Source organism: Delphinapterus leucas, chromosome 17 (assembly GCF_059928025.1).
Source record: "Delphinapterus leucas isolate spDelLeu-1000000601 "Yukka" chromosome 17, BTC_Dleu_Yukka2, whole genome shotgun sequence".
NCBI lineage: Eukaryota > Metazoa > Chordata > Mammalia > Artiodactyla > Monodontidae > Delphinapterus > Delphinapterus leucas.
This window is the reverse complement of record NC_143145.1, coordinates 61,460,632-61,482,963: the sequence shown is the minus strand read 5'-3', so window position 1 is coordinate 61,482,963 and position 22,332 is coordinate 61,460,632. Positions and strand designations below refer to the sequence as shown.

The 22,332-nt window shown below is 37.2% G+C and overlaps 1 protein-coding gene across 2 annotated transcripts in view; it reads right to left on the bottom strand.

The window, feature by feature from the left end:
• SNX16 (sorting nexin 16) overlaps nucleotides 1-20,927 on the bottom strand; it is a 40,578-nt gene extending 19,651 nt beyond the window's left edge. The window contains exons 1-5 of one of the 2 annotated variants that reach the window (XM_022555022.2): nucleotides 20,765-20,927; nucleotides 18,784-19,031; nucleotides 18,557-18,696; nucleotides 13,198-13,284; nucleotides 5,566-5,714 (exon numbers count right to left, since the gene is read on the bottom strand). In XM_022555022.2, the coding sequence (XP_022410730.1) occupies nucleotides 5,566-5,714; nucleotides 13,198-13,284; nucleotides 18,557-18,696; nucleotides 18,784-18,931 (524 nt within the window). In that variant the 5' untranslated portion in view covers nucleotides 18,932-19,031; nucleotides 20,765-20,927. Of the gene's footprint in view, nucleotides 1-5,565; nucleotides 5,715-13,197; nucleotides 13,285-18,556; nucleotides 19,032-20,764 lie in introns of both variants that reach the window. The other variant, XM_022555021.2, reaches the window with a different exon arrangement.
• Nucleotides 20,928-22,332: the final 1,405 nt, after the last annotated feature.

Genomic DNA, 22,332 nt, shown 5'->3' with positions numbered 1-22,332 from the left:
CAGATAATTACTTGGCCATATAAAGATAGTAATTTTCTATGCTGCCATTCCAACTATAACAGGATGCTAACAGGTATACCAATAGGTAAGGTAAACTCACTGATATTTTAAGTAGTGATTCTTAAATATGTAGTTTCATGTTTTTATAAAGAAGTATTGGGATTTTGTCTTTATCCTTTCCTCCCTTATAAGAATTCATAAATGGCTGTTTGACAACCTCAGACTTTCTGGATATTTTCTAATTATTTGTCCTCCCAGCCATAATCTTAATCTATTGTTCAAGGTTCTCAAACCCCACTCCCTACTTCAGTATTGCTTGATTCACTGCAAACAGGACTGATCTTCCCCTTCTCTGAATTCCTTTTACTTTTATAATCTGTATCATGCCAAGTAGGACTTCATAAACGCCATTATTTTGTTCAAACAGAAGCTTAATTTCTTCAAATGAATTAAGTTCAGTAAGTATATCCTCAGCTTCCTTCTTACCCTTCTTAGTATGACAAAGGGCAAATGCTTAGGATACAGATTAATAACTTTTCCCTCTGCCAAGTCATGTTTTAAACAGTAATTTATTAAGAAACTGCTTAAACTGTGAAATAAAAAATGCTACTCATCACTCGCAAAAAATATAGTACCCTAGAACAAACAAGGTATACAAACCTTATTTAGAGTTCTCTTTAGGTTACCTTACTTGTATTCCTTAAATGTCTCAGATATATGACAAAAATAAGTAAGCAAGTAAATGTGAGGCACAATAGAGGTTTTCGTGCAGCACTTTTTAGAACCTTTAATATTCTAGGAATGTCAAATGAAACCTTTCCCCAACTTACTTGACCAAGAAATCTTTCTGTCCCTGAAACACCTATCTATAAATTGAGCATGATTATCACTGTTCTAAGGACTGCAGTTTTAGAAACAGGATCTTGAATGTTTACCATACAGATACAGATCTATTAACAATAATTAAAAAAAAAAAAAGATACATCTCAACTAAGATACACTTTTAATGTTTAAAAAAATCAAGAAATGACAAGATGAGTTCATCAACGTGGTTCATACTATTTAATATTTCATTAAATAGAAAGAGCATAGTCATTTATAGAATAAATTTGATTTTAATTTACCATATTTGCAATACAGAGACATAAAGGTTTACTGAATAAGGAATAAGAGAAAGGGGATATGATGTTTTGACTTCTTAGCTGTGAAAGTCTTCTTTTACGGTATGGTATAAAATATATTTTCTTCAAAGGCTTTCTCTATGATTTTAGACTTTGTTGGTTTCTATCCCTGCTTTGTGTATCTGAATTAACACTAACCTTTTTTTTTCTTTGGAGAAATGTAAAAAATTATAGAAAAGCATCCATCTTCCCACCACCTAGGCTGGAACACACAGTTGCTAAGTTTTGTCATATTTGTTTCAGTCTCTTTTTCTTATAAATAGTACAACAGCAAATATCAACAGTTCTGCCATTCATTCAACAAGTACTTATCGAGCATGGACTCTGTGTTGCATTGTCCTAAGCACTGCACACTGAATGGTGGGTAAACCAGCCACATGACCTACTACTATGTATGCACCTTACAGCCTGGTAGGAGAACACAATCAAATAATCACAGAAATAGTTACAAACTGAGATGTTGTGAAAGTAAAGTGCCAAGCAGCCTTTCTCAGCTGGGAATTCCATGACAGGATAAAACCCTGCTGACAATGATGTGAGTGACTATTTTCTCATTCTCTTAAGACTGGTACATAGCTAGTAGCATCCTAGAAGTATGTAATGAGAAGTTAATTCATTACATGCAATGGGTGTCTTAGGGCATTAGGAGCTGACTTTCAGAACCAGTAGAGAAGATACTTTGAGAAGGACCTGACCTAGTTTTTGGTGGTGGTGGTAGGTGAGGGGTTGGTCCAGAGAGCCAGTTACCTAAAAGTCTGTGTTGAAATGTGACTTTTAGGCCAGGGCTGGGGGAGCAAGGGTAGTAGTGTGAAATGTTGCCTTCCTAGGGAATAGCATATTGAAAGGTCCTAGGGGACAAAGGAGCAGGCGACTTCGAAAAATTACAAGACCAAGACGGCTGATGTACAGAGAATGGAGGCAGGGAGGAATAACAAAACATGAAGTTGGAAAGACAAGCAGGTGGTCAGGGACCAGAAAGGATGACTTAAACTGCATTACAAAAGATCACTGTGGCTCCAATGGGCTATAGAAATAAGAGTGGATGAGGAAGATGAGTGATGGGAAAGGAGTAATTAAAGTGAGAGAAAACTGCTAGACTAGGTGGCAATGGCAGGAATGGAGAAAAGTAGACAGATTCGAGTAGTGTTTAAAGTATAAAGGCAGGGATGTGTCCAGATGACTTGTGGGTTTTAGGTAGAGGATGATGCTGAATATTGGGGGAAAAGTCAGAGAGTAAACATTGAAGTCTTTCCTAGGTTTGAGGTTTGTCTGAAGGAGATGTCAAGGAGGCAACTGCAGATGTGAATCTGGAGATGAGAAAGGGGTCTGGCTTATAGTTCCTTTATTAGAGAAAGTGAGGGGGGATGGGCAGAGATCTTAAGCAGTCACTGAGCTTAGCACACATTAAGAAGCAAGATGTAAAAGCAAATTGGAAAAGAAGAAGTAAAACTGTCACTGTTTGCAGATGACATGATACTATACATAGAGAATCCTAAAGATGCTACCAGAAAACTACTAGAGCTAATCGATGAATCTGGTAAAGTTGCAGGATACAAAATTAATGTACAGGAATCTCTTGCATTTCTATACACTAATGATGAAAAATCTGAAAGAAATTATGGAAACACTCCCATTTACCATTGCAACAGAAAGAATAAAATACCTAAGAATAAACCTACCTAGGGAGACAAAAGACAATTTTCTGTACGCAGAAAATTATAAGACACTGCTGAAAGAAATTAAAGATGATACAAACAGATGGAGAGATATACCATGTTCTTGGATTGGAAGAATCAATATTGTGAAAATGACTATACTACCCAAAGCAATCTACAGACTCAATGCAATCCCTATCAAATTACCAATGGCATTTTTTACAGAACTAGAACAAAAAATCTTAAAATTTGTATGGAGACACAAAAGACCCCAAACAGCCAAAGCAGTCTTGAGGGAAAAAAATGGAGCTGGAGGAATCAGACTTCCTGACTTCAGACTATATTACAAAGCTACAGTAATCAAGACAATATGGTACTGGCACAAAAACAGAAATATAGATCAATGGAACAGGACAGAAAGCCCAGAGATAAACCCATGCACCTATGATCAACTGATCTATGACAAAGGAGGCAAGGATATACAATGGAGAAAAGACACTCTCTTCCAAAAGTGGTGCTGGGGGCTTCCCTGGTGGCACAGTGTTTGAGAGTCTGCCTGCCGATGCAGGGGACGTGGGTTTGTGCCCCGGTCCGCGAAGATCCCACATGCCGTGGAGTGGCTGGGCCTGTGAGCCATGGCCACTGAGCCTCCATGTCCGGAGTCTGTGCTCTGCAACGGGAGAGGCCACAACAGTGAGAGGCCCATGTACCACACACACACACAGAAAAAAAGTGGTGCTGGGAAAATTGGACAGCTACATGTAAGAGAATGAAATTAGAACACTCCCTAACACCATACACAAATATAAACTCGAAATGGATTAGAGACCTAAATGTAAGACCAGACACTATAAAACCCTTAGAGGAAAACATAGAAAGAACACACTTGGACATAAATCACAGCAAGATCCTTCTTGATCCACTTCCTAGAGTAATGGAAATAAAAACAAACAAATGGGATCTAATGAAACTTAAAAGCTTTTGCACAGCAAAGGAAACTATAGACAAGACGAAAAGACAACCCACAGAATGGGAGAAAATATTTACAAATGAATCAACGGACAAAGGATTAATCTTCAAAATATATAAACAGCTCATGCAGCTCAATATTAAAAAAAAACAAACAACCCAATCCAAAAATGGGCCGACCTAAATAGACATTTCTCCAAAGAAAACATACAGATGGCCAACAGGCACACGAAAAGCTGCTCAACATCACTAATTATTAGAGAAATGCAAAACAAAACTACAATGAGGTATCATCTCACACCAGTTAGAATGGGCATCATCAGAAAATCTACAAAAAAACAAAAGCTGGAGAGGGTGTGGAGAAAAGGGAACCCTCCTGCACTGTTGGTGGGAATGTAAACTGATACAGACACTATGGAGAAGAGTATGCAAGTTCCTTAAAAATCTAAAAAGAATTACCATACGACCCAGCAATCCCACTACTGGGCATATACCCAGAGAAAACCATAATTCAAAAAGACACATGCACCCCAATATTCATTGCAGCACTATTTACAATAGCCAGGACATGGAAGCAATCTAAATGCCCATTGACAGATGAATGGTTAAAGAAGATGTGGTACATATATACAATGGAATATTATTCAGCCATAAAAAGGAACGAAATTGGGTCATTTGTAGAGATGTGGATGGACCCAGAGACTGTCATACAGAGTGAAATAAGTCAGAAAGAGAAAAACAAATATCGTATATTAATGTACATATGTGGAACCTGGAAAAATGGTACCGATGAACTGGTTTGCAGGGCAGAAATAGACACAGATGTAGAGAACAAATGTAGGGACACCAAGGGGGGAAAGTGGCGGGGGGCAGGTGGTGGTGGTGGGATGAATTGGGAGATTGAGATTGACATGTATACACTAATAGGTATAAAATGGGTAACTAATAAGAACCTGCTGTATAAAACAATAAAATAAAATTCAAAAAAAAGATGTATATGCATAGTACATGTGTAATATAAGGGGATACACATAAAAGAAAGACTAAGAAAAAAGGGTGAAAAAAGTAAGGGCAGTTTTCTTATTTGTTTTCCATTCTTATGTGAAAATTTGCTAAAGATAGTTACAGACACAGGTGTCCATAGAGTATGCTATTGCTTCATTATAAATGCTCTGTAATTTTTCTCAAAATGGTTCTAATTTATCTGATAATGTCAGTTCCAAAATTAAATACCCAGGTGATATTAAATCATATAGCAATTTTCTTGTAAATATATTCAGATACAAAAACCCCATATAGGTCCTTTCTTTCCCTTTTTAATGATTTCTGGTGTTTTCACTTTACCCTCTGTATAAATTAACCTGACTTCACAATTTTCATATTTTTGCATTACTTTGGAGACATATAAATATTATCATCAAAATTATATGGTGTTATTTAACTAAAAATCTACCAGTATGTGAGCCACTCTGTTTAAAATATTACTAAAATTCTAAAATCAAGTTTATAGCTGGGTGGTTTGAATATATGGCACACTGAATTTTCAACTTTGCTGACTTTTTGTAGGTGTTACTATAAATCAAACACCAAATAATGTCCTTGCTGAAAAAAGGCAAGAAAATTACAGTTAGTGCTTTATTAGAGATAAACACGCCTACCTTATATTTCTGTGCTTGAATATATATGGTCCTAGATTTATTCTTTAATTTAAACCAATTATTGGAATGCATTTATAACCTGTTATTCAATTTGTTACATACCAGTTAGCAATGTCCTTGTGAGCTACTAAATTTTGAAGAAACGCTTGTAATCCTAATTGTCTATCTTCTAAAAAGTCGGCATTGTAATTATCTTTAAACCAGCGTTTTGGTGGAAGTGCTAATCGAAAGCCTGGAAACATCTCCTTTAACTGAAAAAGAAGAAAAAAGAAGATACAATGTTCAACTCAATTATATGAATTCTGCAAAATCTATCCTGTTGACTATGTGAAACTATTCACATAACAAGCTTACAATAAAAGAATTAAATTCAGCTATGCTTTTTATGCCTTGGTTGTTTTATTTCTGGATTTCTACCAGTTGTGTATGCATAGGAGTTACAGTTGCTCCCTGTCCTTGCTAACACGTGGCACTGCCTGTCTTTTTAATGTCAGCCATTCCAGTGGGTGTGTAGTAGTATTTCACTGTGGCTTTAATTTACATTCCTCTCTTGACAAATGGTGTTAAGTATCTTCTCATGTGCTTGGATCTGCATATCTTCTTTGGCGAATTATCTATTTAAATCTTCTGAACCCTCTGCTTTAAAAAAACTGGGTTACTTGTCTTTTGTCAGAGTTCTTTATATATTCTAGATAGAAGGCCTCTGTCAGATATATGTATGACAAATATATTCTCCCAGACTGCGGCTTGATTTTTCATGTTAACCGTCCTAACAGAGCACATTTAAAAAATTTTAATGTTACCTAATTCATCCACTTTTCTTTTATGGTTTATGCTTTTTTAGATACTATCTAAGAAATCGTTGCTCACTCCAAGGTTACAAAAATTTTCTTCCACGTTTTTTCCTAAGATGTTTATAGTCTTAGCTTTCACATTTTGGCTTATGATCAATTTTGCATATTTGGCTTAAATTTTACTTTCTTAGGAAAGACTTTTCCACCTTTTAAGCTAGGTTAGATTTCCCTTTATACACTCTGATCAAGTGACTATAACTGGATAACAAGTTACCTCAAAACTCAGTGGTGTAAAATAACCATTTATTAGGCCATGGACTCTGTGGGCTGGTAATTCGTACAGGGAATGGTGAGGATGGGTTGTTTTGTCACAATGAATTAGAACCTCAGCTGGAAACTTGAAGTTGGGAGCTGGAAGCCACTGAAGTTCGTTCCCACATATTTATACTGGATCATGCTGCTTGTTGGCTGAGACATTAGCTGGGGCTGTCAGTCACAAGCTTAACATGGCCTCTCCATGTATCTTGGACTTTCTCACAGCATAAAGTCTGGGTTTCAAAGGGGAGCATCCCAAGAGAGAAAGCCAGGATGAAGCTGTATGCTTCTTATGATCTAGCCTCATCGTCCCACAGCATCAGTTCCACTGTCCTCTATTGGTTAGATCAGTCACAAGCTCACCCACGTTCAAGGGGGAGAGAAAACAGATTCTACTTCTTGACAGTCAGCGGCAAGATTCTGGAAGAGCATATGGGACTGAGAATATTGCTGCATACATTTTTAGAAAAGACAATCTGCCACACATTCTCAAATCATTAATTTGTTTTTTAAATGACATTTATCGCGATGTAAATTAAGTAACGTTTATTTAATTTTGGACTCTTCTACCAGACCAGTCTTCTAAACCTTGGTTGCACATTGGAATCACCCAAGGAACTCTGAGTAAGAACTCATAATACAGACACTTTGTGAGGTCTCTATTGTGAGGGCTCTATTGTAGAACAGCTCCCTCTTTTCTGAGGATAATTAATGAGGATCTTGTATTAATGACTGTGTCCTGTCTCTGATATATCTGCATTTAATTAGTTGGGATATGGCCTGGGCATTGTAATTTTTTTTTTTTTTCCGGTACACGGGCCTCTCACTGTTGTGGCCTCTCCCGTTGCAGAGCACAGGCTCCGGACGCGCAGGCTCAGCGGCCATGGCTCACCGGCCCAGCCACTCCGCGGCATGTGGGATCTTCCGAGACTGCGGCATGAACCCATGTCCCCTGCATCAGCAGGCGGACTCTCAACCACTGTGCCACCAGGGAAGCCCTGGGCATTGTAATTTTAAAAAGTTTTCCAGGGAAGTCCAAAGTACAGCTAAGACTTAGAATCATTTTACATTGCAATGACTGTCTTATTCATAGTTGCACCCCCAATGTTTAGCAAAATGCCTGCTACATTACAAGCAGCCAACAATCTATGTTCAATAAATGAGATGAAATCATGTACTGTTCAAATTTCTATACTTAAATGTAAGACAAAATATCACAATGTAAGAAAAAAGACTAGCAAAAGAGAAAATTCACAGGGTAAAATGTGAAATAAAAATATAAAACATAAATTCTGTCTATATTTCTATCCTGAAACCCTGATTTGATTTCAAGATGTAAACAGATAATTTTGGCCTTGGAGTCTGGTCATTTACTGTGTATGCAATGCAATTAATAAAAGCCATAAGGAGAAAATAAAAATAGTCTTTTTATTAATTTCAAGCTTTAAAATTTAAATGTCACATATGGCCACATGCATGGTTAGGTTTTTTTCCCCTAAAAAAATAATCCTCAGAAAAGAGTGAGTTGTTCCACAATTGAGCCCTCACAAAGTCTTTATATTATGAGTGCTTACTCAATAACTTTATTTTGAACAAAGGACAATTTGGGAACTATACATTAGCTTGAAATAACTTTAGTAAAAGCTAGTGTTTTTTTTTTGTTTGTTTTTTGTTTTTTTTGCGGTACGCGGGCCTCTCACTGTTGTGACCTCTCCAGTTGCAGAGCACAGGCTCCGGACGCGCAGGCTCAGTGGCCATGGCTCACGGGCCCAGCCACTCCGTGGCATGTGGGATCTTCCCAGACCGGGGCATGAACCCATGTCCCCTGCATTGGCAGGTGGACTCTCAACCACTGTGCCACCAGGGAAGCCCAAGGCTAGTTTTTATATTTCATTAAATTAAACGTTAATAGATTTCCTGTTAATGACATCATAATAGGCATTTGATGTTTCCATAAAAAGCCTTTAAAAAAGTAATGCACATAATTTTTGGATTAAGTTGGAGAACTGAGTACACTCATCTAATTCTCTCTTTCTGCAGCCCTGCTAAAACTACAGTGAAGAGAAAAAAAAAAACGTAAAACAACATACTGGAAACCAAAAAGTAGAGAGGAGAGTAGCAATTGACTCAGAAGAGTGAAGAAAACCCAAAGTGCAGAAAAATTTATACCAGGTTTATACTTACAGAGACCTCAAATTGCTCACAAACTGGCAGCACAAGGCAGGAGATTGGAAAACACTTCTCTGGAGAGTCTGATCCAACAGGAAAGACCTTAAGATCCTGACATCAGAAGTTCTCCAACACAGCCCACCTTCCCCATTACACAGTGAGTCTTAAAGTCAACATAAGCCTCACCCATGGAGTAAGAGATTCCAATCAGCTTTTAGTACCCAACTTTTAATCACGACTAGACAACCAGAAAGAATTACTACACACTATTACTTAACATGGAAGACAAAGACAAACAGAAAAAAAGTAACTCAGAGAACACAGACAACACAAGGAGAAAAAAACCATAAAATAATAAAAATACAAATAAAAACAATCTCTAATACACTCAATGGATTAAGATACTACATTCAAGAAATAAGAATAAAATGACCAAAAACAGGGACATTCAGAGAACAAAAAGGTGGTTTTAGAAAGAAATAAGGAAATCTCCTTTGAAATAGCAAAAAAGAAAAAGGTAGTAAAGAAAGGGGAGGAAAAGATCTGGAACCAGCTCAAATGCCTGTTTTACAAGAAAGGTTACAGAAAGAGGGAACTGACAACACAGAAGGCAGGAATTCATTAATAAAGCAGTTCAAAAGCATTTTTCTGATCTGAACCACATGGGTTGCCCACAGAGTGTACAAGATAATAGAAGAAAAGAACTTTACAATAAGTCACTGTGAAATTTCAGATTAATTACACAGAGAAGATTCAACATTCTTCCAAAGAAGAATAAAACAGGTGACATACAAATGATCAGGAGCAAGAATAGCTTTGGGCTTCTCAAGGGTAATACTCAACACTAAAAGCGAGATGAAAATAGCTTAATGTCTTCAAAATTCTGAAAAAAAAATTTCCAATCTATAAGTCTATACCTAGCCCACATTTCAATCAAGTATGAAAACTGCATGAGAATATTTTTAGACATGTGGGGTCGGAAAGACATCACTTCCCATGTAATCTTCCTCAAGGAGCTACTAGGGGATTAGTTCTACTAAAAGGAAAGAGTAATTCAAGAAAGAAGACATGAGATAAAGGAAATAAAATCCAACAAAGGAAAAAAGGGAAAAAAAATCCCGAGAAAGACCGTAAAAGGCGAACTTAGGACATTACTTATGAACTGCCTGATGTCAATCAGTTCAGGACAGTTCAGGACAGTATGACCCAAGAGACAAACATGTTGAGGATTACCACTGAATTTCTTTTTAATGAGAGGATCAAATACTTGGCTGAGTTTAGCCCAGGTTTTCATATGAGCTTGGCTTGTCTTGACAGTGAGCTGATAATGAATGGTTCTGCTCCCTCCCTATGCTCTGCTGTGTGGAACCAACTGAGAATAATCATTTTAGCTCACAGAAATACTCAGCTTTGACCTACTCTGCAACCTGGAAGTAGAAAATAGCGAGCTTTTAAGTAGAATATAGAGAAACCCCTACTCTCGTGGCCATATTTCTGCAAATCATTCATCACCAGCCTGCCCTACAACCCTGCCAGATGCCTCAACTCTGAAAAGCTCTATGTGTTCCAGATCTTGCTCATGACTTTGCCCTCTGGCTTTCCCACAAGAGACTCTTAAAAACTCCTAGAGAAGCTGAAGCCAGATTATAACCCAGGAGATTAAAAAAAGAGGAATAAAAAAAAGACTAGCGTTCTATAGAAAATTTTCTTTCTAAGCAGTGTTATTTTAACTATGTTAAATAATTTTCATATTGTCAATTGACTATTTTTTTCCTCCTAGTATAGATAAATGGAAAACATAAACTCTTCAACATTAGAATCAGATCTATATAGTTTCTATATAATACCAAATTCCTAGCACAGTGCTGAACTCAAACTACTCATTTCACAAATACTTCATGATTGGTTTTATAAAATGAAAGATCCTAAGATTTTACTTTATTTTTAACAATTACAGAAATAATAACTACCATTTAAACTGTGTGGCTGCTGGTGCTTGACACACATTTTTGATTCTTGCCAGTAAAATCAGGTGATGGGTGGAGCTCTTTCTGGTACCTAGAAGACTGACACAGACACTTATCAATTTTAAGTGCCCAACTCAGAGTATCAAGGAGATATTTACTAGATTTAAATTAAACTTCTACTGACATCTTTCTTCAAAAGCTTAAGAGCTATCTAAATCTCAGCTTGCCTAAGATAAATATTTTGGCAATAAAGATGAATCTAGAGAGACCAAGGGACGTAAACACTAAATAACAGTTGAGTCCTGAAAAGAAAAATAAGAAGTCATAAAGGATGAAATAGCTCAAAATTGAAACTATTAGAAACTGTATGAACAAAAATTATAACAATTTCATAAGAAAGCTAAGAATTCCACTTTAGTATCTGGTAACCTCATGAATTACTTTGGTCTTCTTGTTTGTTTAATCATTAAAAAAAATAAACAGAAGTAAAGAATTACAGGTTTTAAAGTCATGAATATAAGAAGAACTCAAACAGAAAATAAAATTTACATATAATGGTAGAAATATATTAGAAATAATACTTTTAAGTATTTTGACATGTTGCAAAAAGTCATCTTAACAATACCTTAATTAAGGCTAAAATAGTTTAGCATTTTATATTTTATCTTTTCATTCAAACTGAGGTTTTCAGAAATGGTAGAAAATTTTGGCATCTGGGCAGTTGCAAAGTCACATAAATGGAGTTTCCCACCACCAAACATTTTAAGAATATACCAACTTGAGAAGTTTTGAGTGTCCAGGAAGAAGGTGGGGGGAGGTGGCAGATGGGAAAGAATAGGACCAGTAAAGTTTCCTCTACTAAACATATGTCAAAATTAGGGAATAATTTGTGGTCCAAGTTCAGCTTACTTGGCCTCTCAGAAGTATCATAAATCACTTGCTTCTTTTGGAAAAATGCTCTTTCTCTTGGTTTCTTAAATACCAATTACCCCCACCTGCCCCACCTGATTTCTCTCCAGCTCTGTGAACGCCTCAGCTGCTGTTTTTCTACTGAACTCTTACTGCAATTAACTCAATGAATTCCCTAGTGTTGGAAATTTAGGTTGGTTCTAATTTTTTAACTATTAAAAACAAAATAAAACATGAACAAAGAAAACAACAATACATAAAGCATCATGATAAGTATCCTTAGGGCTAAATCTTGCTCATATCCATAATTTATTATACAGGATAAATCCCAGAAATGTGATTGTGTCAAAATTATGCTCAGCTTTACAGTGTCCTCTAGGAAGACTCATGTTTCCAACAATGGATAATACCATTTAAAGCCTGTCAACTTGACAGGTGAAAAATTGTTTAATTTTCTTTTCTTGGAGTACTTGTGACAGTAATTTATTGGTCATTTATATTTCTTCTGTGGATTACCCCATTCATATCATTTGCTGAATTTTCTTTTTTTTTTGTTACTTATTTTTAAGGGTACTTAATATACTGAGGTTTATTATTATCATCTTTGTCTATTTCACACATGCAGTGGGCAGAATTCTAGATGGCCCTATGGCCTTTGCCCTTGGTGTTGCCTCTGTGTTTTGTTTTTACACAGGAAAAGATTCTGTAGATGCAATTAGGGTTACTATTCAGTTGACCTTAAGATAGGAAAATTATCTAGGTGAGCCTAATCTTATCACATGAGTTCTATAAGGGTAAAGGTTTCTTCCTGGCTGGTGACTGAAGAGAAAGTCAGAGATATTCAAAGCACAAGAAGGACTTGACCGTCTCCTCCTGACTTTGAAGATGGAAGGGCCATGTGCAACGGCTGAAGAACAGTCTTTATGAGCCAAGAACAACTTTTGGCTGACAGCTAGCAAGGAAACAGGGACCTTGGTCTCACAACCACAAGAAACCAAACTCTGCCAACAACCAGAATGACACTGGAAGCTGATTCTTTTCCAGACTCTCCAGGTAAGAGGCCAGTCAAGCCAACAGCTTGATTTTGACCTTGTTTGATCTTAAGCAGCAAACCCAGCTGAGCACTCCAAATCTCTAGATAATGAACAGGTAAGTTTTAAGCCACAGTTTGTGATAATTTGTTATACAGCAATAGAAAACTAACACAATGTGCTAAATTTTTCTTTCTTGTTCATTCTTTTGTAGTCATATGATTTAGGGGGTCTTATTATACATATATATCTTTTCAAACTCACAAGATTATATAAATAATCACTTATATCTCTGTTGCCAATTTTAAGGTTTTCACATTTTTAATATTAAAAATAATTTTTTGTTTCCAATAAAAGGAAGTTATGCGTAGGGATGGGACTTCGAACTATTAAAGTTAAATGAAACAGTCAATTTTGTTTGGAAATAGCAAAGACTTGACTTCGCTCAAATAATTAACAAGGAAGAAAAAACACAAATATAACAGAACTCCAGGAATAGATAATAACTGAAAACTGAAAAGTCAGTTTTAGATTTATTAAAGTACTTACTTTATCATTAAGCCTAGAGAAGTCAGTGTATCTTCTAAAAACTACCCAGCTTTCTTCTGGACTCTTCTTTACTAGTATTTTATATACCTATGCAGAGAGAGTGAGAAACAGAGAGTTTTAAAATATATTTATGTAAAAATATTTAAAAATTCAAACCAAATAATTTAAAAACTTTTATTTGACAACCCAGATCATAACAATATATAAAAAATATCAGAAATAAAGACCATCAAATGTTCAAATAATCTAATGTAGGTACCAAAAGCAAGACTTTTTCTTAAGAAACATGACTGACATATTTGAGGCAAAATGCTTTTTTGCTGAATACTAATAATAAATAAACTTATCAGCCTTCAAAATATATTTCATGCTAATATATTCTAAAATTAATAAAAGACTCAATCATGCTTGAAAAAACTTTGAAAAATCTTGTCTTATACAGTCAACTTAATTTTTAAATTCAGTAACTGCCAAGCAAAGTTTTCGAATAAATTAGATGATGTTTTAATCTTCAAGGCTGAAATACAAGGTAAAAAATACCCATATTAAAGTTTACATTTATATAATTATGTACAATTATCTAGGTTATTGAATAGAAAAACTTGGTTGAAGCAAGTCAATATTTTAAAAAGCATATAAGAAAAAGCTAGATCCTATTTTTCATAAGTATAATTTTGGAAGTACTATTTATAACAGAATCTCAGAGAAACATCTCCTGGTAGTTTTCGGTACAGTGTTTTGAGCTAAACTATATACATGATATATGAAAAGTACTCAGTAACTATCTATCGAATGAGTGAAACTCTCTTAAAAAGAGTAACTTTTTTTCTTAAAGTCTGCTGTGCAATAACTTTCAATTGTAGCTCTAGAGCTCCACTCTAACCACACGTGGCTATAGGACACTCAAAATGTGACTAGTCCAAATTGACATGTACTGTGAGTGTAATACAGACCAGATTTCAAAGACTTAGTATGAAAAAAGATGTAAAAATATGTCATTCAAATGATTATATACTGGTTACATGTTGAAATTATATTTTAAGTATATTAGGTTAAACAAAATACATTACTAAATATAATTTCACCAGTTTCTTTTTACTTTTTCTTAACATGGCTACTAGGAAATTTTAAATTACAAATATGACTAATATCATAATCCTATTGGATGATCTAGAGACAATTCATTATTTTAGGGACTGTACATCATCCTTACCATTTGATTTTTCTCCCTTACAGACTTCTTTTTCAGCTTTGAAGGGAGTCAGCAAGGGTAAGGATGAATCCCTTTGTTTTGAAGTAAAACATAAGTAATTTATTACATTTAAAGGTGAGGAAGAAAATTATTTGGATACCCTGTAAAGTCTCCAGAGAGCCCTGACGTAAAATAGTCACGAAGGGGATACAAAGAAAACATTCTTTTTAGGAGTTACTAATTTAAATTGACTTCAAAACTTTTGACTATGAATAACTGATGCATGATACAAGTCAACTTCATATGATAATTAGGTTTATCTATACATAATACATACCAACTTTATTTTCCTGTTTTAAAAAACGAGCCCTTTTCTAACTAAGCCACTCTTTACAGTGGTCCCTAAACACTCCTGCTTCTCTAGGAAAAACAAAGAGGTTTTCATTTTATCTTTTCTAGAAAGCTCTCCTACTTTTCTACTTGCACCCCTCCTAGTCACTTTTTGCTTTTAAACACTTTTCAAAAGCTTGACACTCTCTATATAAGATCTTGCCGGTTTGTCCTAATACTTTCTTCAGTTAAGAGATCAATTTAAAGAAATATACCAAGGTAAAATTATTTTACAAACCTAAGACTCCCAAGCTTGTAACTCCAGCTTAGACTTCTACCCTAAACACAATATCGAATATATAGAGAGATATAAAATACATATATGTGTGTACACTCTCACATGCACATACACATACCTGACATCTCCATTTTGATGTCTAACAAACATCTCAAACCTAGCACTTCCCAAAACAAATCCTGATCTTCCCCTCAAAATTTGCCATCTAGTTAAATGGCAACTCTATTTTTCACATTGTTTAGACCAAAAACTTCGGCATCACCTTTGATTTCTCCATCTACCACGTCCCAAGGCTCTACCTTCAAAATATATCCAGAATCTGATCACTTCTTAGGACCTCTTCCACCACCTGGTCCACGCCACCATCATGTCTCCCATGGATTACTGCAGGAACCTAACTGCCTCCTGCCTCTAATCTTCCCCCACAAAAATCTAATCTCAATTCAGCAGCCAATTTTAAAGGCTCATGCGAGACTTTAAAAAAATTAAGTCAGATCATCTGACTTTTCCTTTTAAAACATTTTCAAGATTCCCATCTCATGCAGAGTAAAATCTAAAGGCCTTATAAAGGCTAGGTACTCTACTTGATCTGGGTGTCACACTCGCCTGCCTTTACTTGTTACCTCAGTTCATACATCTCTTCCCATCGCTTATTCTCCTGTCAGCCACAAGGGTCTTGGCAGTTATGCAACCTGTCTGGAAAGCTTTCCCCCCAGATATTCCCATGCTAACATCTTAGTACTAACATCTTTTCTGTGAGGCCATGACTGACAACGCTATTTAAATTGCAACTCCAGTTTCAAGAAACTCTCTATTTCCTTCCCCTCTTTTATTCCTCCCTATAGCACTTATCACCATGTGACATACTAGCATTAAAAAAAAAAAATACTTATCTATCTTTCATTCACTCACTCGAGTTGCTGTCCCAACATTACCTGGAAGAGGGCCTGGCACATAACAGGTACTCCAAAAATGTCAAATTAACAAATAAACGAGTATGACTAATTTCGTATTTGCCACTTATTTCTTCCTCTGTATTGTCTTGAAACAGTTTAAATTTATATATCACTGCCTTCAATTTGCCTATGAACTTTTCACACGTCACCTCAATGAATGCTCCTTCCTTCGTATGGAAGGTAGGTCAATGTAAGGAAATGAGCAACCAATTTATTATAATTTCCAAAAAATCACTCGCAAAAAATTCAGGTCCATGCAGATTTCCCATCATATCATCAGTCTTACAATATTTGAACTCTAAAGACTGCCTCTTCATAAATTATTTCAGTACTTGTTTTTTGGCGGTCCTTCCATACTATCATAAATTTACAGCATGAAATGTTGAAATAAATAGGAAATCATTACTTCAAGAAAATCCAAGAGAAAAAACAAACTAACAGTTTGAAAGAACAAGTTTATAAATGAATTTAATTTAGCAAGGTCACTGGATGCATAAATATATAATTACATATGAGACCAAAATATATAAACTAGCAAAGAACAAATAGAAAACATTACGTCAAGAACCTCAAACGACATCCATACCCAGAAATAAATCTTACCAAAACATGTAAGACGTCTGCCCTGAAAACTACAAAATATTATTAAAAGAATGTTAAAGACTTAAATAAATGGCTTAGGTTCATAGATTCAAAGACTTAGTACCGTAAATATGTCAGTTCTCCCTAGATAGATTCAATACAATCCCAATGCAAAGGGCCAAGACAATCCTGAAGAGGAACAGCAAAGCTAGAGTAATTAAGTTACCAGATGTCAAGACTATCATCAGGCTTTAGTAATCAAGACAGTGTGGAATTGGTAAAGCAGGGAAAAATGGAACACAGAATCAGACCCATACATTTATGGTCACCTGACTTATGACGTAGGCAACAGAGTAAATGCAGAGGAGAAAGAGTTGTCTTTTCAATAAAAATTTGACTTTAGGGAGAAAAAAAATGTGTCTTGACCCTGACCTCACACCACGGACAAAAAGCAATTCCAGATGGTTTACAGATCTAACTGTGACAGGTCCAACAATAAAGCTTTTAGAAGAAAACATAGGACAACATATTTTTAACCTAAGAGGAGGCAGATTTTATTTATTTATTTTTTATAAATTTATTTATTTTATTTATTTATTTTTGGCTGTGTTGGGTCTTCGCTGCTGTGTGTGGGCTTTCCCTAGTTGTGGCGAGTGTGGGCTACTCTTCGTTGCGGTGTGCGGGCTTCTCATTGCGGTGGCTTCTCTTTTTGCATGGGCTCTAGGTGCACGGGCTTCAGTAGTTGTGGCTCACAGGCTCAGTAGTTGTGGCACATGGGCTCTAGAGCGCAGGCCCAGTAGTTGTGGTGCACGGGTTTAGCTGTCCTGCGGCATGTGGGATCTTCCTGGACCAGGGCTCGAACCCGTGTCCCCAGCATTGGCAGGCGTTTTCCTAATCACTGAGCCACCAGGGAAGCCTGAGCCAGATTTTAAAAAGTGCTAAGCATAAAAGAAATTTAATATACTGGACTATATTAAAACTAAGAACTCTTGATTATCAAATGCACCATTAACAAAGGCAAACCACAGAGTGAGAGATGACAGTCACAATACACGTTCTGAAAAAGGACTTATGCCCAAAATGCATAGAAAACTACAAATCAAACAGGAAAAGGCTTTCCAAAAGAAAAATGAACAAAGGTCTCGAACAGACATTTCAGAAGAGAATATCCAAATGGCCCCAAAAAAAGTCTTAAATGCAAATTAAAACCACAATATGGTATCATTCTACCCACTAGAATAGCTAAAATGAAAAAGACAGAAAAATACCGCATGTTGGGAAGATGTGGAGTAACTGGAACTCTCATACACTACTTAAAGGAGTATAACTTAGTACAACCACTCTGGTACATTGTTCATCAGTATCTTCTAAAGCTGGGCAGATGATCCAGCAATTTTACTCCTAGGGAGCTATCAAAAAGAAACGAGTTCAAGTGTTTACTGAGTGACAAGTACTAAAAGGTTCACAGCAGTAGTATTTGTAAGAGTCCCAAACTGGAAATTATCTAAACGCTCCTTAACAGTAGAATGGATAAACTGTAGTAATATTCACATAAAGGAATAGCATCAGTAATAAAAATGAGCTGCCTACAACTACATGCAAAATCAAGGATGAATCTTACAAACATAATGCTGAAGAGACCATACCCAAAAGTACATACTCCATAATTCCACTAACATAAAGTACAAACATAGGCAAAATTAATCTAGGCTAACAGGAGAGTGGGTATTGACTGACAGAGAGCATGCAGGGAGGCTTTTGGGCTGTTGTAATGGTCTGTTCTTGATCTGTGTGCTAGTTTCACAGCTGTCACTGGTTTGTGAAAATTCGTTCAAGTAAAGCAAAAGTTCACTACGGCATGACAACTTAAGGGGTATAAACCATTTGAATTTTATGTTCAAGAAATTACAAGTATAGGCTAACATCACTTAACACAAGTTTAGAACACAGGTTAATCAATTTTTCATCTTCTACTGATGTACCGCAGAAGTCAATACTCACAGTAAATTTAGCTCTTTCTTCCATCACCTCATAACCCAGGATAATAGGTGTAGAAGGTCTATCTTCCAAATTCACTGTTTCAGGATTTTGTTCTTCACTTTCTCTTGGTCTAGCAGAATACTCAATGGAAGAATCTGCACCTGTAAATTTAGTCCTAATGAGGGGACTGCTACAGACAGATGAAGTGCTTTCCATTTGATCAGGTACACTTGTCTGTTTAAAATTACCCATATTTGAGTCTTCTAACTGGCCTTTGGACGAGTTTGAGCTTGTTGAGATACTCCCAAAAGAAGAACTTCTTTGGTTTCTGTTGGTTGCAAAACTGGAAGCAGAGTTCCCTATTGGCATAGGAACTGGGACATAAGGAGTTGCCATCTTCTTTTGGCTTTTGCAACAAACCTGCACACTTCTGAGTTCAAACAATTAGAGAACAAGTAATATGCAATCCATTATTTTCTTCTTAGGAATTCACTACCTAAAAATGAGAAGAACATATAGAAAAATTAGTCTTTCATCAGGAGCATTATCCAAAAAAACCCAAAATGCTCATATCCATTTCTTTTAATTTCGTGACACTCTATTACTTTATTTGGAATGAAAACATGCCCCAAACCTCTTCCTTTAATCCCAAAATGTCATCTCTAAGAACTCCCGTTTTTAAGGTAAGGAGAGCAGAAGTATTCGCACCCTTTTTCTTGACCTTGATCCTTTTTTACCCACTTTATTTCTTCGTGATGGATTTCTATAACGACCATTGTAACCTGATCTCATCTATATGAGTTGCAAAGAGGAAAAGTGATAAAGACCGTCCAGAAACTTTATTCTCTGCTTACGATCCTGACACTACTAAATACAGTATAGGGAGGGAAGGGTAAAGGGAAGGAAAGAAAGGGAGAAGAATTATTCATATTTCCTTCTGACTTAATTAGTGAAACTGAACAATTACCCTGAGTAATGACAGTGAGCCAGAAGCTTAGACACCTTGTAAGATAAATAATAACAGTTCTTAAAGCAACGATTTATTAAACACAGGATCAAATGGATTTTTAAAAAAACTTAGTCAAATTACATTAATCAGATAAACCCCAAAGAACATTAAACTTATGTCCAAAAAGATTAAATGAATAAAAGTTTAAATATTCTTCAGTTTCTAGATCATCACTAATTCTGCTACGCCATAAAGTGCAGGTACGTAACAAATCTTCAAAACTCATACTCGGTAAGCTCTGTTGTCAAAAGGACGAGTTTATCTTGCCTCAGAATAATTTCGTAATGATACGAAGAAAAAAGCTTTACCACTAAGTTGTTAACTAATAAACTAAGAAATGGAGATAACTACAGACCAGGGAAATGGCACATAACAAGAGGTCTGCCTATCCAATTACATCTACGCAACCCTACTGGTGAAAAAGGTAGGAAACAAGCCGCTCAGACTCTGACAGATGCTGAAATAAAATTTTTAACCCGGCACGTGGCTCTGGGCTACCTTCCCCATCATCAAAGATTCAGGAAACTTGAGCTGCTGATTCACCGCTCCTCGGTTCCGCCAGATGGCCTCCCCAAAAAGAAGTAAATAAAAGTCTGAAATCTCAACCTCCTCACCGCCTGTAAGGTCGTCCCGCCTCCAGCCATTCGAATGAATACCTGAGGCCGCAGGGCTGGCGCGGGGGGCGCTCAGACCAATACAACCATTGACCTTGCAAAGACGTGAGCGCTACCCAAACGTTAGAAAAACGTACTGGGCTCATTAAGGGTGTCTCCACTTTTGCCTTGGCATCGACATGCTCTGAGGACGAACATCTCAGTGCTACTCTGGAAAACCAAGGGCAGGTGAAGTGTCCCGAGCCTGAGCAACACGGTGGGCGAGAGAAGTCGGTGGCGAGAGCAAAGTGCAGAAGCCCGGGCTTAGCTCGACCCCAGGAGTGTCTGGTCGGTGTCTGATCAGGCCAAGGGTCTTCGGCTCCGTGGATGGCAAGACTCACAGCTCCTGGACCTCCTTGGGGCCCCAAGACGGTCCCGCCTCCGCCGCCCGGTGCGCAGCCAGCGCCTCCCAGACGCCGGGCGGAGTTGGCGGTGGCCTGAGGTTGGCCTGGAGCTCCTGCCGCGTACGCCCACCCTCCTGGGGAGCCGGCCCGCCGCCAGCCAGCCGCGGGGGCGCAGGTGTCACTGCACGAGCGCCCAGGACAGCGCCCGCTGCCCGGTCCCTACCTTAGTCCGCTCCGCGATCCAGCTCGGGCGCGCTTCCCTGGGACGGTTAAATCCGACCCTCCTTAACCGCAGCTTTCCGTCTCCACCCACCACACCGAGAGGCCTCACGTGACCCCCCTTCCAGAAAACAGCTGCTCCCTGCCTCTGCCCGCCTCCGCCCGGGCCACAGGGCGCAGGATCCCGGCGAGGTGGAGGGCGGGGCTGGGCGGGGGCGGCCGCTCCAGGAAGTGACGTCACGCCAAAGGGCGCCGGCCCCCAGAGGCGCAGGCGGGAGTTGTGGGGCTAGGGGTGTTTGGCACCTAGGTTGAAACTAGTTTTGTAGTAAGAATTTTACCTTCTTTTCCACAGCTTTATTTTTATAAGTTGACTTTTGAGAAATGGAGACTACGGTACCTAGTTTGCCCAACAGGTGATGAGAAGACTACAATTCCCGAGAGGCACTGCGGCCAGCATTGGCCCAGGCTTCTGCTCTGCATCATGGGACTTGTAGTCATCACCAGTTTGGGCTTTTTCTACTAGGTTACAGAATAGTTTCCAGAGTTAACAGCGCTTTAAGGGATGATGGTTGATTCTGAGTGAGAAGATAGAATGCTCCGCTACAGCCTATTCGTCCTACATAATTCAGAACTCCTCATTGGCAGAGAACTCCTGAAATTCTTCAGTGTGTTAGTGGTGGGTTTTTTGTTTGTTTGTTTTTTACTATCTCTAGAGCAATTTTATCTCAAATAATATGGTCTTAGGCTTGTTAGACGTGCACATTTAAAGAGCTGAAGATTATCAGGAAAGTCGTTCTTTGATAGTCAAATACTGAAATTCAGACCAGTCTGCAGGTCTGTTTATCATTAGAATTGAGCAATTTGATATAAAAATCTTTCCATGATTTCTAAGGCTTTGGAATATTACGAAGACTCGGAAAAATTGATAGTCGTAATTTCAAAATGCACATAGGAAGCTAATCTGGCTTGTGGCATAATAGTGGTTTTGGGTTGATAATATTGCTCTTCCAGTGTGAATGAGACATAAAAAGAGAATTCTGTAGAAACAGTAGACTAAAATATGAGGTAGTTTTCAGGACAGACTTGGGAGTCTTGGCTGTGAGGTGGCAGTTATATCCATGATTTCTGTAAGTTAATAAAGGTATAGAAAGAAAAGAAAAAGGAGCTTTGCAATATTTTCCTCACTTGTGGTCAGGACTGCAGGTGGTAGCAAAAGATACTTTTGATGTGGGAAATCTGATAATCTAATATCAAGGAAGCTGAGGAATATTAAACTTTCAAGAAGTAAAGGCATAGAGATATCCCAGTTAGGAGGAGAAAAAAGATCTAGGAAAAATCATTGGAATTGTCCAAAAAGAACTTCCTTCACTAATTATTGAAAGGAGCATACAGGATATACATACTATATGTAACTTTTATCTTCCAGAATATCTGGTATAGATTAATGTCTAGATTTTACTTTTAGAAAATGAACTGAATATTTCTTAAAAATATTTTTAAAGAGATATAATTGACATATAACATTATATTAGTTTCAAGTGTACAGTGTAATGATTCAATATTTGTATATGT